The sequence below is a fragment of the Prorops nasuta genome, unplaced genomic scaffold (assembly GCF_024137725.1).
Source record: "Prorops nasuta isolate Cenicafe-Biocafe unplaced genomic scaffold, Cenicafe_Pnas_1.2 PNAS00004, whole genome shotgun sequence".
NCBI lineage: Eukaryota > Metazoa > Arthropoda > Insecta > Hymenoptera > Bethylidae > Prorops > Prorops nasuta.
This window is the reverse complement of record NW_027116801.1, coordinates 6,079,124-6,095,001: the sequence shown is the minus strand read 5'-3', so window position 1 is coordinate 6,095,001 and position 15,878 is coordinate 6,079,124. Positions and strand designations below refer to the sequence as shown.

At 37.3% G+C, this 15,878-nt stretch overlaps 2 protein-coding genes across 3 annotated transcripts in view; both read left to right on the top strand.

Annotated features, from left to right (window-relative positions):
- Positions 1 to 15,878, top strand: part of LOC136773092 (neuropeptide SIFamide receptor-like) — a 33,662-nt gene that overhangs the window by 15,280 nt on the left and 2,504 nt on the right. The window contains exon 2 of the mRNA XM_066726480.1: positions 7,065 to 7,164. Within this exon, the coding sequence (XP_066582577.1) occupies positions 7,065 to 7,164 (100 nt within the window). The remainder of the gene's footprint in view (positions 1 to 7,064; positions 7,165 to 15,878) is intronic.
- On the top strand, positions 11,902 to 14,773 carry LOC136773093 (uncharacterized). 2 transcript variants are annotated; one of them, XM_066726481.1, is made up of 2 exons: positions 11,902 to 11,969; positions 14,147 to 14,773. In XM_066726481.1, the coding sequence occupies exons 1-2, from the start codon at positions 11,958 to 11,960 to the stop codon at positions 14,462 to 14,464; spliced, it is 330 nt and encodes a 109-aa protein (XP_066582578.1). In that variant the 5' UTR covers positions 11,902 to 11,957; the 3' UTR covers positions 14,465 to 14,773. The 2 variants fall into 2 exon arrangements, with proteins under 2 accessions (XP_066582578.1, XP_066582579.1); XM_066726482.1 differs by lacking the exon at positions 11,902 to 11,969 and adding an exon at positions 12,806 to 12,832.

Below are 15,878 nucleotides of genomic sequence, written 5' to 3'. Positions count from 1 at the left end.
CTCGCGTTGATTGTATGGAAGGAAGGATCGGGATTACATTTCTTGGCTGGATTAACCGTGGTTTTCAACGATAGGTTTGCATACCACGTTACATTAAACTGTTTCGTGGAGCTGTGATTGTTATAATTGATACTCGGTTAATCGATCTATTTTAATTACAATCGTGTTGGAGAAAGGTAGAAAATCCTATCTTTTTATTTAAGATACTTACATATTAAAGATTTAGAAAGCATGAAATTTTAATTTATTGTTATTATATAGAAATAAATAATTTGTAACCCTTAATTAGGCACTTGGGGTCACCGCCCATTCGATTATTATGGTAATTTTCCTGATGGGCCTAATTAAGGGTTAATCGTATTAATTAATGTTTTTGTTGACTGTAAAGGAGAGCTCGTGATTACCTTTCTTGGCTAGATTAACCGCGATGTTGAACGAAGCGTTAGATTGCACGTTACATTAAACTGTCTCGTGGAGTAGTGACTGTTATAATCTGTAGTCGGTTAGCTGATGCACCGTAATTGCAATCGCATTGGAGGAGGCTATAGAAAAATCGATCTTTCGCTTTTTAGATATTTATCTATCAAGATCCCACGAGTGGCAGTGTCGAATGGGCTCTTTGTAATACTCGATTAAGAGATATTATCAGTGTAGCAATAGTGGCCAAATAAATATTTCCTGACCGTATATCAATTTCCATACTGCAATTAACCCTAGACAAATAGTAACTTCTCGTGTATGAATTCTCAAATTTTCAAACGAAATAGATGCAATTTGATATTCCATGCAAGAATATGAATAGTTATTTAACTCACTTACCTTTCTTCAATTTTTCTCAACACTTTCTTTGTGTGTGCTTTGGAATTTAATTTTCAATGGAACTCTTTTGCCTTTTTTTTCGCCAACAACGAAGTTTGGGTAGAATTGAGAAGCTCGGTGAACAGTTTGTGTGATATCGATCAGGCTTCTTCCTTATCGAGGTACAATGGCTCGTATTATGATCAAATTCATTGGAATATGAACGAAGCATTTCAGAAGCTCGGATCACGTATTGATTTGTACGTGAGATTCGCGCTGCTTCCATTTAAAGGCAAGCATATTATATTCATATATAATTTACTTTTTTATTAGGAAATATAAGAAAAGATCTTTTTGACCAAATAGAGATAATTCAATTAATTTATACAACTACCTTGCGATTGATAGGAGCTATATATAGCTGTTCGTTTCTTAGTATAGTTATAGCATGGCGTTAACAGTTTCGGTTGGAAAAAAAAGTCAAGGAATTGTAACCACACGATGTTTGCTGCGACTCGAAGTTCAATTCACCTTGGCCAGTGGAACGTTTATTTTACTCTCGCCGCGGACGCTTTCAATGCTACCCGATTGATTCTATTCCACCCGGCCATCGCGCTGTTCCGTACTTTTCTTCTCTTTTTCACTTTTATTTCCCAGCTCCCAGCTATCCTCCGCTGCCGTTTGGTCCTTTTTCGCCAGCACAGAAGCTCCGATTCCTCTCGGCAATATTCACTGACGAATTGACTCTTTTGTTCTACCTTATAATCCCAACCAACTCTGACTGGACAATCAAGAAACAAATTTATCTTCGACTTTTATCATCGCAATAATGGATTTCGCAAAAATTTCATTCAATCATTTTATTTTTTGCAACCGTTTTATGGAGAAAAAAATGTACAAATGCTTTTAGCTAATTGGAACAATTTTAACGATGAGATTGCAAGTACGTATATATATATATATATATATATATATATATATAGGAAGAAAGTATACAGTTCTCACGCGAACCTTAACGGAATTTCTTCGTTTTTCTGTGGAAACTCGCGGATCGGGTGACTGAAAATTGAATGGTACAGAAGTGACACTGTGGAAAGGAGGGAGGGGGGAGAGGAAAAATTGCAGACCATCCCGTTTATGCGTGATTGAGCGGGGGGCTATAAAAGATATGGTCGGATTGTAAAACTTCGCTTACGAGGTCTCGTTGCTGCCTAAGATTGGAACCTTCTCGAATCGACCAGCAATCTTATCAAGCATGCAAAAACTAATCTTTATCACAAAATCGAGTAATTATATAAAGGAGGACCACGAGAGAACCGAACCTCTTATATAAATTGCTTGAATCTTTAAATGCAGTCAAGATTTGATAAAAACTTGTACTTATCAGTATACTATACCTATATATAGAGTTTAACATTAAAAGCTCAGTGTAAAGCGAACATAGAAATCATTCATCTTCGAAACTGTAAGACATTTCTATTTTATTCTTCAAATCTTTCAGAATGCAAATGAATGCAAATACTTCGAAAAAGTTATACAAAAAAAGGATATCTTTCACTGTATGTGTTGCGGAGATAAATGAGTTCTTACGTCCACCCTTTGGTGTATCTTCGATGGTACACACCGTACATTAATTAAACTTTAATCGAATCTCTGAAATTGATTTTTATCCAGCGTCGAGATAACGAAGCGTATGTTTAAGGCAGGTGTGTCGCTTAAAGCGGTACGTACACCACTACGACGTTATTATCCTCCCTTAGCTATAACTTTTTATAGAGCACAGCGTGTAATTTTAGGGGATCTCGCTTTAAGCCGAACGATCGTACAGGTACTTTATGTGCATGCAGGTATCACTTTAGCGGTGCATGCTTTTATACAAGTAATGTATACTCCCGCCAAGTCCAAGTCCAGTCCAACGCTTTCTGAATGCTGGATCTTATTGTAAAGTGTGCTTTTATATACATTCGACTATATTCAACAGTGGCCATGAACCAAAGTGGCGCGTAAATTTAAATTTACTCTACCTAATTTCTTTCGCGGTTACGAGTTTCCTCTTTCTTCTTTCGAGAGAGAAAAAAAACGAAGCTATGTAGAGTATACACACTGTACCTACTCACGTTAACACTCTCTCAATTTAGAAGTTGTCGAGAGAGTCGAGCTGATTTAGCGACTAGATCATTACGATTAATTTGGAATATATATTTTTAGTATAGGTTAGAAGAAAGAATTAAAATTAGGTTAGTATGGAAATTTTATTCGGTTATTATTTTCAGCCATCTTGATCGTTCCTCAGGGATTCTACGTGTGCATGGAATTCCTTTGGATGGTTATCCGGTAATATTTTCCTCTTATACACCAGTTTTTCCCTTACTCAGGACCCAGATTCGTCTTAGCTCGAGTGTACCACTGCTGCAAAAAGAGATTCCGGCTTCATGTGTCGCTTCACAAATGCTATATATATATATACGTTAAGAAAAATGCCCCTCGACCCTGGAATTTTCACGTACGTATTAACCTGGAAAATCTCCTTTTGGGATAATACTGGTAAATCTGCTTTTCTCTTACATCACAAAAAGTGAAAGTCTCGCTCGTCTACATACGACTAGTTTCACGTTTATTGTACATTATTTTTTATAATTATTAAGTCTGGACATATATTTTTCCAAACACTCGCATAAGTGTCCAATTATCTATGACATACTGTTTCAATTCTACCGAGTCTCCTGATCTTGCTCGCTTGTATTCATACAAATATAGTTTCACACACACACTTTTAATATATATATATACATTATTAATTATTACAATTTTACATATTTTTATCAAAACAGTTACATAAATGTAAAATAAAATATATATTGCACATATTGTATAATAAACTATATTTGATATTACGCAATGTCCCAGTGCGTACTCGTTCAAGTCGGAGGCGTGTGTTTTCGCGTTTGCCAGTGTGCTTGCAGCAACGAATACGTTCTGTCCAATAGAGCGTAGACAGTGAAAGTAATATGCAGAAAGCGAGAGAGAGAGAGAACCTTACACCAACACGTTCGCGCAATAGTAGCGTAGAATGTGTTGGTGTGAGAAAAATTTGGCATTTAAATTACACTTTACGGTAAATCATTGCCATTGCATGTCGTGCGTATTTAGGAATGTCTCAGGCTCCAAGTTTTCTTTCTCCTATTTTCATTTATCCACTGTCACGTGTCTGTGATCCGAGATAAGCGGTCACCGCGCTCGGACTAGTTTCTCTTTGTTTATAAAATCAGCCTAGGATTTACCGACTGTCTTGATCAATCTTGAGAGCTATTAATAAACGGTGGACATAATTATTAATTACCCCTTTTTGCTTTATTAAGTTTTTCCCTTTTCTTTAATTTGAAAAACCAGGAATAATATGAATTTATAATGGTGACATTTGAGAGTTATCGATAATTATTGGCTTTCGCAATTCGTCGATGGTGTAGTGGAGAGATAGATATTTCAATAGGAGATAAACAAGCTCGCTTATTAATGGCTAAGGGACTAGCGGGGAATAAATGCTGTTGTAAATACGGAGTTCTTGTGCGAGATAAGTCAGTCCATTGTGCACGTAAATGTATATACAGGGTGTTCGAGTATAAAACTTTTTAGCCAATTACTTTAAAAAAAAAAGTTTCAAACAAAAATTTTATGACTTAGAGAGGGACACCAGATGGTACCATTGGTTCGGCCTTGAAATGTCATTTGACAACTGCACGAAGGTCACCTTGAGTTTTTTTTTAATTGAAATACAATGTATTATACATATTCTTGTAGCTAAATTCAAAAGAATTCTAAAACCGCCCTTTCCATTCTTTCATTTTATTCAGTCGTTTACAAGATATTTTGATATGAAATTGTACATACTTGTGGGTTTGACTTTAAGTAGTGTGCGTGACCGCTCAGGATAAACGCGTGTTTTCGCTCAGCTATACGTATACTTTCAAATTGATATGCAGCGGTGGCCAAATAATTAAGGACACCACTTTTTTCCATATAAAGTCCATAGATAACACGTAAAAATAATAAAAAGAAGGGATTTAAGAATGGATAATTTTACTAGTTTACACGTTTCAACGGTTTTTGAAATGATCATTTTTTTAAGTCAAGGACAATTTTTGTATAACAAATATAAAGATATATATCTTATAGAGAGTAATTAATTGAATATTTGACAAAAAGTCCCATTAAAATTGATTATATATTTTAAAAGATACAGCAGTTCAAAGTTATTAAAAAATAGTAGGTTTTATATACGAATTATCAGGGAAATAAATGTTTTTAATTAATTTTGAACTGCTGTATCTTCTAAAATATATAATATATTTAATGAGGGTTTTTGCAAAATACTCAATTAATTACCTTCTATAAAATGTATATCCTGATTTTTTTCAACAAACAATGTCCTTCACTTTTTTTTTAAATTATTTTTACGTGTTAATGTATCTCTAAACGACTGGATGGAACGAAAAAGTGAAAACAGAGTTTTTAAAAGCTCTTGTGAGATCAGCTGTAAGTATTCGTAAAGATATACAGGGTGTTTCTTTTAAAAAAATCAATGTAATTTTGTGTGACCTTCAAATTTCATTCCAAGGTCAAACTAATGATACTATCTAATACCCTCCTTTAAGACATGCAACTTTTATTCCACACTATTTTTTCAATATCCATTCGTTTCCAAAATATAATCAACTGAAAATTTTGACGCGAAAACCCTGTATTATATATGATAAATTATTAATGTAGTATGGAAAGTTTGTTTTCAGTTTCCACGTGGAATTTTCAGAATGGCCATGAATAGTTTTTATATGATGTTTTTCGATTTTACTGTCACTCGTTGCGAGATACTTGCAAAGCGCTGTCGACAAGTTTTACGAATCGGTCATGAAATTACTAAATCTCTTATTTTATCAAAATTTTCGCGTGTCACGCTGAGAGGTTGTTCGTGAAGAAACTTGTGGGACCATTTCTCCTTGACAGTTTGCTGAAGTGGATTGTGCGAGGAAATCAGCGGATTGAACGCATTTGCAAAAGTTTCGAGATGATGTCCATCCCTTTGTTGTGGCCCACTCGCAATATATCAAGTCGATGCCTGAAATTTGTGCCTCCAGGAATCAATCTTTCAGAAAACGTGAAAAAGTTTTCATAGTCTCAAATGAATGTCTCCTTCGAGCCTCTCTGGCATAAACTTGTTATTCGACACTTTGTTTTTATTTTCAATATTTTCCTCCTAATCTAAGGTCCAAGTTCATTCACCGATATTAATTATGTTTCTAGTCACGTTTTATCTCTCCATGCGTATATACACGATCTACAAAACGATTTCAAAAGATACCATAGGTAGCCTGGATTATTAAGCATTTCCTCGTAAAATTTACTGCTGCTTGCCTTGCCCAGTATTTCGACTGGTTTTCAACCGCGAAGTGGACTAAATCAATTCAATGGTTAGCTGTACGATAAACTTGAATGCATCAAACGCATATTTATTATTATTGAATTATTATGACATTTCAGAAATTAAAAAGAGAAGGATTTTGTATTTGTGATAAATATACAGATTCTCTATCAAACTGTGATAAAGTTAACGTTGTTAGTATCGTAATATTTAATTACGTGCTTATATAGTATATTGTATTGTAATATGGTATATTGCATAACGTGAATTGATTCCTATCTCTATCGTCTCGTACTCAATCCCCGGCTCAGCCCGAAAGTATTGTGTGAAGTGAAGGGTATGCTAGCCTTATGCTAGAAAGGAGCTCCTGGCGTGTGATCGAGCGTTAAAGAGAATAATAATTATTCCGCCAAATCTATACATTCTGTGAATTATAATGAAATTCCGTTAATAACCATTTTCCACCCACGATTCGAAACCTCTGACTAATCGCCACTGTTTTATAAATCGGAATCGTTCGTTGAATTAAACGCCAAAAGCCGAGCTTATATTTCATATTTTAACCATTTTCTTACTCTTTCTTCCGTATCAAAAATAATTATTTCAAACTAAAACGAGAAGCAATTGATCAGACGAGAGATACTTGTGCATTCGTTATTATTCTGCCTGTAGGATTACTCTTTTTAACGAGTAAACCTTTCGTTATACGTTTACTAACAATAAGAGCCGTTTGCTGATAGTCTTATTGCATACCTGTATATATACATATGTATGTTATTTCAGTAAATGGAATTTTCTCCTATTTCAAGCATTTTTATCATTTTTTTTATGGTTTTTTCGTCTGTTGCAGCGTGGTTCCTGGGATGGTTCATGTGTAAAGCTGTTGCTTATATACAAGGAGTATCTGTCGCAGCTTCTGTCTACAGTCTGGTCGCGGTCTCCCTAGATAGGTAAGTCTCATATTGACGATCAATTTCTCTTTCATATATATATATATATATATATACACACAATACAAGCATCCAACAATTTCAAGCCATACCATAACAAGCAGCTAATCCTACACTTCTCGACAAACAACTGAGATTATTGAGCAACTCGTTACTTTATAATTACCAACGTATCTCACCTGAAATAAACACTGCGAATCGAATCCTGCAAAGAATTGCAGTGAGTTCTTACGAAATGGGAAGTCGTCCTTGTAAAAGCTTCACGCTCCATTCTGCACAGGGCGTTGTCTTCTTCCCGCGTTTGTGGCAAATGCTTATTAGTGGATTTCAATACGATAAAAGCTGCAAATTCATTTATAAATAATTGAAGGTTACAATAACGAACGCAAAAGGTGGCTCAAAATAATAGATCTTGCACACCATGCGGACATATAAAAAATAGAATCTCACTCGTACCAGCTTACTTATACCAATGAATATTAATGAAATTGCAAAAAAAAATCGACCTTACTCCACTTCTCTCACGATGAGCATAGGGAGAGAGAAAAATGTACCAATAATATTCGAGCGTGGAGATTGTTTCATCGAATAGATCGGTGAGTATTGTAGCAAACGTATGTATCTATAATATATACATAGACACATTTTATGATAATTAGATTTTTATGAAGAAATAAATAATATGGAGCATTAGCTTGCAATCAATATAATCGTGCATAAGTAGCTTTCATTGGCACAATTATTGATATAATAATTGACGTGTAAAGTACCAGGAATAATGTGAATTTTGATTGAGATTGAAGCAGGGAGAGGAGGGAGGCGAATCAGTAAAACCGAGGAAGGAGTATGACACGTAGCATTCGACTATATTCACGGAGTATAGCAAGTGTTCCGGAAGGATCAGTACAGCGCGGCGCATTGAAATGGCTGGATATCGACGATCAATGATTTCCTATCAATTTCACGTTAGCTGGAAATAAAAGCGCTGTCGCGAGTTCCGGAATAGTTTTATAAGATCTTTAGAGGGGATCGATCTTTCTGGAAATTGGCCGAAGAGTGGGACCGTCAGGAACTGGGAATTGTCTTGCCACCACCACTGCTACAGCCATTATAGTTTTCCTTCTTTTTCTACTTGGTTCAACTCAGTCTGGCACTCTTCAAGAGCTTATAAGAGCAAGAGATATCGCCCTGCAAAGGAAAGGATTGGCTTTCAATAGTGACGAGCGTCCAAAACTCAATCCGATTCGCGTATGGAAGAGTCAGAGGGAATCGTTATGATTTGATGACGTTTGCACTTTGGCCCCCTCCTCCCTAAATCTAGTAAAAAGAATCCTTCTGTAGTTTCATGTTGTTAAACTAAAATGGAGTTTTCTAAACTGCTAATGCGGTGGAAAATTTCTTCGAATTCTTTAAGAGCGTAAGATTTTTTTGGTTACATAAAAGTAAATTCCATAACCGTTCCAAAAGAATTCTTCGCGATATAGCTTAGCGCTTTATATGCATAGTATGCACACAGAAGCCAAAGCAAAGCTTACTGGAATCGAATGGAAAAATTGTGATAGCTTCGATTCGTGTAAAAATTGCTTCAAGGAACTGTAAGTTTTTATGTTAATTGGAGAAATAGGTTAGGGTCTCTTTCTTCCGAACTGAAAGCGATATTGAAAAGAGCGGGAAAAGTTCTGCTTGGTCGGATCTGTGGATACTCGATCTGCAGTCGTAGTTACGGTGTGAAAAATGATACGACAGTAAATATGCTGTTGAATTTTGCGAGCAACCCCCGACACACGCTTCATGTTTTCGCCAAATCCAGCCGCACTCTCAGAATTGAATCAGTCACTCGAGAGACGTGTCTGCGAAGTATAAAAAAATGTTGCTCGACGATTTATTTCCTGCAAAAGTTTCCCACTCTCCTTTCAAACGTAGTATCCGAAAAATTACGTTAAGCCGCCATCGCGACTCCTCCACTGGGAAGAACTCTTGAGAGTCACCGCGGAGTTGAAGAAATCTTTGCGAACCTTCCAAGAAATCTTATAAATATATATTTATATATATATATATATATATATATGTATACTGTAACTTGTGTGATATATCTAAATAAAACGATTTCTTCAATTCGTATATACTCTTTGAGAAAGAAATTGAAGTCGTTGATGCAATTTGAAAACTTTTATCTTTCACGTTTTAGCGATTCTTCGCCCACTGTATTATATATATACAGTGGCTATTTTTAATAAAAAAAATAGAGTAACGTTAAAGAGCGAATATAACAGTGTAATATTCTCCTATAGTATTAAAAGGATTTTTAATTTTCATCCAGTATACCATAAAATAGGTTATATATTTGCGGCATTACCGGCGTCGTAACAAGAGCACTGACTGCAGCAGACCACCGGCACTTGGCTCGAATTACTCGATACTACTACCACGAGAGAGCTGCCTCTGCCTGCCTTCAGCTTGGATGGTTAAGCGCGTACGTAAATCGGATTATGGGGGGCAGCTTTTTATCCCGCCAGTTAAGCTAGACTGAATCGAATTTCCGACGGCATTTCGACGCACGCGAAATTCACTCGATGTTTTTCCCATAGGAATTCGGATGGATTGCTTAGATAAACGAATCGAATACCACGTGGTTGGCACAATTCGAATTCCAGCGGATGCAGGGAGGATCCACAGAAATCCAGCATCGCGACCAGACAGAAATTTAGAATAGCCTCGCTGAAATCTAACGGTTGGCTAGTGTACGGAAAGAGGAGAGGGTCACCGCTGTGGAAACGATTTTGGCTACGTTTTTGGGAAACTAGTATCTGTATTACGAACGTGTATGTTATTTATATACATCCTATGCTACGGTATATCGTCTTTCACGCTGCTTCCGAGTTCTCGCGAGACGCTCTTTTTCCGGAATTTGGAAGAGTCGAAGAAGAGAGCTCTTGTTTGTAAACATTGATCGTTAGAGAATATTTACATTGTTCTCGATGCTCCACTTATTGTATATGTATTGATTACATCACTGTAGAAAGGATAAGGTCACCGGTAGGATAAGTTTTTTTGACCATGTTTTCAAGAAGAGTTTGTATTTTGAAAGACACGCGTAAATTATTATAAGCGTTCTATGCAATATTTTGTCTTTTAAGCTACTTTTCAAATCTTCCATGTGAGATTTTCTCTATAACCAAGTTTTGGACCAGTTGAGAAAAAAGCCTCTGCTATGCGAGTGTAAATTTACTTGGGATTTCTATAAGATTCTGATAATGATGTCTCGATTATACGCAAGGAAATGATGCGACTCCCGAGAAAGAGATACGCCGAGTTTTGTACGAGCCTGTGGATAATACATCGTCTGGGCCTAACGTGCGAACTAAATCATAACCCAATATAATGCTAATATTGTCCTTTATCTTATAAATGATACTAGGACATGCCACAGACGTATATACCAGATCGGTTCACATCCACAATGTTTATATAAGGAATCGATAAGGACTAATTTATTAAACTTGCTTGGCCCTTGACTTGCAAAATTATAACAATGAAAGGTCTATCGAAGTGAAAATCAGATCCTTATAAAATCTAGGGTGTTTTATAAGGATTTTCCACTCGTTTGTATAAACGTTGATTATCAGAGGTTAACTTTTTCTGATACTTTGCTATTTTATAGGTTTACACTAGACCGCTGAAATTTGATGGCTTGTTGATATAGAAAGAGGAGAGGGTCCTTCGCAAAGAAGGACCTTGGCTCTCTCTATGTTCCCTTAAAACCAGTTTTTATTTAAAAACACACATTTACCTTATTCACATACGTTATATGCAATATATCATTCTTTACGTTGTTTTAAAATCTTCCCTGTAAGTGTCTTCTTTGCTCGAATTTCGGACGACAAGTAGAAAAAGCCTGTGCTGTGCAGTCATTAATCACTCGAGCCTAATTGTAGCCAATGCTTTACAATATTATATCTATATATCGAAATATTCAGCGAACCTTAGCCTCCGAACACGTAGCTTAGTGCGTTCAAAAATTAAATCTCTTTTTTCTGTACTTCAAATTGTTTTAAAAACTATTCTGCTGAGGGGTGTGGGGTAATGAAGCACGTTCATTAAAAATAATTAATTACTCTGCTGAGTAATAACTCAGGGCTCTTCCATTTAGCGAAAACTTCTATAGTAATAAGTAGCAGCTTTGGGTTAGTTAAAAGATAGCATTGTGTACCGTGTGTAATCAATAGTAAGGGTGGAGTGGAAGTTACCGGATTTCACCCCTCTGAATGCATATAGAGAATTTTGGTTTTTTCGTATCTTCATTTGTTGAAATTATTACTATTGATGGTATAGTCTGTTAATAAGTAGCAGAAACATCAACATTTCTTATTGGAATAATTGTAAAGAACAGCTTCGCATAGAGAGCTTTTTTGGGGAGCAATTTTACCGATTGCTTAATTATGATTAATAGTCCTAAAGCCGCATTAGATAAGAGATACGAGCCTTCACCCAATTACGAGGAGAGGCAGTGTACGCGCGAAGGGGTTGAGAACTCAGGGACCGAGTGTTATAAGCGATATACAGTTGACGTAATTATCGACTTATCGGTCTCTCATTGGTCGAACGGTAATCCCACCCGCTAACGGGTTGGCTGACTCAATCGGACCCTGTATAACGTCAGACAGGCGGTCACGTGACCAAATTTGTTGGAATTTTTTAAGATCGGTATCGTATAAAAGAGCGAAGCTTCGCGATACGGCCATAAGTTCACTTAGTTTCAACAAGTAAACTACGATTATTCCTGAGATATCACAATGTTCAAGCTGGTAAGAAAATCACGATAATATAGAGTAACGAAAAAAATTTAATGTATATATATAACGGGTGACCCTTTAGATATGGCCAAACGTGTGAATTAAAATATTGTGAATAATTATAAGAAAAAAAAATCCTATACAATTTTTTAATTCAGTCCTTACCGAAGGAGTTGTTCAGAATTAAAGATTTTTTAGTTTGAGAATTCCTATTGGTCTAAGAATCCTCGGTCGAAGTCTAACCAATAGAATGTCGGCGAGATGCTCTTCTAATAAGAAGTATGGAATTAAACGATTTTTATATAATCCTCAATAGCTTTTTTATTATAGGCTGGTTTTAAAGTTGGTATAGGAACTTTTTTTTTTACAATTATTCATAGAATTGAAATTCATAGGGTTGGTCATAGTTAATACGCCACCCGGTAGAACGCAGATTTTCTTGTTTACAATATAACACACTAGTTCCATGGCAATCGCGGCATTTAAGTCCCGCATAATCCACGTATGCTCCTGTACCCCACACATTTCTTCGCATGTAGAAATCATTAGCATTTCACATACAACTATTGTAACCTCATTCTTTGGATTAACCAAAAGGGTTGAACGGCGCGCTATTGGTCGCTCGAGCTTTCCCCATGATCAGCTGTACGCTGTCATTGGTCGTTTAATTCCCCCACTCCTACACGCTTTTCTCCGATCGGCTGACTCAATCGGTTGTTTCATAACATCATTCACTTGCACTGTATACCACGTGATCACTGAGATTTTTACACTCGCACTCTTATTATAAAGGGACGAACGACCGATGATGTAGTATGATTGTACTTACTTCTACGAAGTAAACTGCACACACTCAACCCATCATGTTTAAGTTGGTAAGAAAAAGTTCTAGTCAAACGTGGACACATTTTTCACGATGCACCTTTCAAACGGTCTTGGCAATAGCGAAATAACACTCGGACATTTGGCGTTTTGATTTTGTTTTTTGTGATTCAACTGGTCCATAAGCACCGTCGATGACGAGAGAAACTTTTTCATAAAATGTGCCCGGTTCTTCAGATTATCTCCAGACCTCGGGAAAATTTTAAAAGTCCTTCAAACCTCTCTCCATCTTTCCTCTTACTGTACCATCCGTTCGTAGCTTCGGAGCAAATTGCTTTGCAAAATTCGATGGCTCCATTTAAAGAAATTTAAAGAAGAACTGGCGAAGTTTCCGTTTAGCCAAGTGCTGTACAAAGACTCCCCCTTTTCAATAATAGGATTAAATTTAATAGCTGGAAATTTGATAAATCGAAGCTTTTTTTGGAGAAGCGGAAAAAAGACTGTTTCACAGTGAGGGCACCTTCTTAAGTTGTGTATTTGTGTTGCTAGTGTGTGTGCGTGTGTGTACTCTGACCTTTCGACCGCGTAAACACGCGTGCCCTTACCTTCACTAGAAACCACTGGAGCATTCACAAATTGTTAGTCAATAACAGGCAAGGCACTCGCTTATCGTGCCTGTCTATTCTAGCACGAGCGTAAATTAATTTCATTTCTTCCTTCATTTGGCTTCAAACTGATCTTTACGATCAATTAATTTCTTTTCTTGTCGCAATATTCACACGCTTTTCCTGATTCCTCCTATCGACATTTTGGTACTATCGCATTTGATTTGCTCGATTTATAACGTTCAAAATATATTCCCACGGGGAAAATACTACAAATTTTTATCCGGCCCTTGTTTTTGTCTATATCGTTTATACAGTTGGAGAAATTAACATCTAAAAAAAAAAAACAAGAAGATTTCGTCAACATTGCTATAGTGAAAATCCTGTTACCAATTTTCTTCGATACTGATGTAGGTACTCGTGTTAGAAAAATCAAAGTGATTATTTAATTAGCAAACTCACTCGGTCTGAAATTTGCCTGATATTTTATTCCATAGAAATTCGTCTTTTTCGAACTCTTCGTTTTGAGGGAAAATCAGATTCGATTGTCGAATTTGGGCTGATTCGAAATATTGGACTAATGGCGTTATTGTTACTGTAAACGTTCGCCGATTCGAATGTATGGAAACCGAGCGTCCGTGAAATTCGTGGAATTGTTGGCTGTCATACGTATTTTAGCAGGAATATAGAATTAGTATTCTATATTGGCAAAGAGGGTGCCTCGATGCAAACTAGGATTAAGCTAAAGGATACCTTGTGCAGGCTGTTCTCGCTGCCGTGTTGGCCGTTGCTGTCGCAGCTCCAGGAGGTCTGACCGGAATCGTGCTTGATCATGGACTTGGACCAATTCACGCTCCTCAGGTGATCAGTCACTCTGCCCCAGTGGCCGCTCACGTTGTCCATCAACCTGTTGTGCATCAGCAGCCAATCGTACAATCCGTCGCACACGTCGTCCACGAGCCCGTGCACGTCGTTCACCAGCCTATTGCTCCAGTAGTCCACCGTCAACCAATCGTCACCAAGACTGTTCTCACGCATCCCGTTTTCCCATTGGTTCACGGACACGGACTCGTCCACTAAGCGACGCAAAGCCAAGATAACCTAAAAATTCCTGAAAAGGAGAATCTTCTGAAAAGAAAATAAGGAAGCAAGGAAGCAAAGGACCAATGCAGAAAAGAAGCACATCGACCCTTCACCACATCCCCCCCCCCCCTTCCCGTCGTCATCGTGAAATTTTCCTAATATACGCGTGAGAGTTGGGGATTCCCCGGGAAGGCGCAATCAACAGTGGCGCCACCTGGTACGCTCTGCTCTCCACATTTCTTTCGACCTCATCCAGACAAATTGGACTATCCACCTCGTCATTCGATCTTCGTCCCAAATCCTCGATCACGTGAAAATTTAATAAAGTTTTAATTGTGAATTTTCCAATTCTGCTTTTTTCTTCTTTTCTACCCTTTGTCCTCCGGGTCCAAAGGGAGATTCACGTTTCATTGCTATATTTCCGAGCTCAAATGGCTAGTGGGAAAGGGGTACGAGGAGAATATTCCAGATTATATAAGGTACGTTAGGGTTTTTATGCGTTTGTATATGAGCGGTCTCAATGCAGGTTCCTCGTTCTTCTTCGACTTACCATCCGATAGTCTGGCCAAGGGTACAATAAACCAGTCGGCGCATAAACGTACTACTTTTCGATGGATGATGACGTATATGTATGTATAAGACGCACGTGTATGTGTGTGGGTGTTAGCCGTATAACGAACGTTGTGCTGCTTCGCTTATTTTACGAGAGTTTCTGTTACCCTTCCTAAAGAGATTTGCTCTCCCTTCTATACTGTATATTATCAGTCTAGTCTGGTCTATTTAATTCGTCAGCAGGAGCCACTGCGCAAGGAATTCTTAATCAAGATTTCCACTCGTAAAAAATAGTTGTTAGTCGTGCGAGCTTTTCCCTTCCTTTTTTCAATACAGACCCACTGACTATTCCTCGCTTATTCGAAGAGTATGGACGATTTTAAGCCAAGCGCAATTTATAACCAACATAAAATCGTCGAGTACCAGCCGAATAGTCAACGATTGAAGAGAAGAGCAAGAATATTACAAGAATTTGAATTTATTGAGATTCGCAGTGAGATACAAAGCGAGAGGTGATTTGTAGCATTTATTAAACGATACATATATAAATTCTTTTGAGAGGTTAGTTTTTCTGCAGCCGAAGATAAATGGGGCCAAGGGGGAAGTGTGAATGGATTTCTGGTGTTTTTAGTACAGGTAATAAGGGCTGGGATGAATCAGCCTGTATCCATGGTGGTACGCAAATGGTACTGTTGGTGTATGAAGTATCTTTACGTAGGGGCTGTAACCAAAGTGGTATGGAGAGTAGTATGCTGGCGGTACTGGTGAGCAAACCGCAAAGGCGATGCAGAGCATTAAAAGAAACTGAAATAAAATGAAATCATGTTTAGTCCTTCATGAAAATTTGGCACAATCCTTC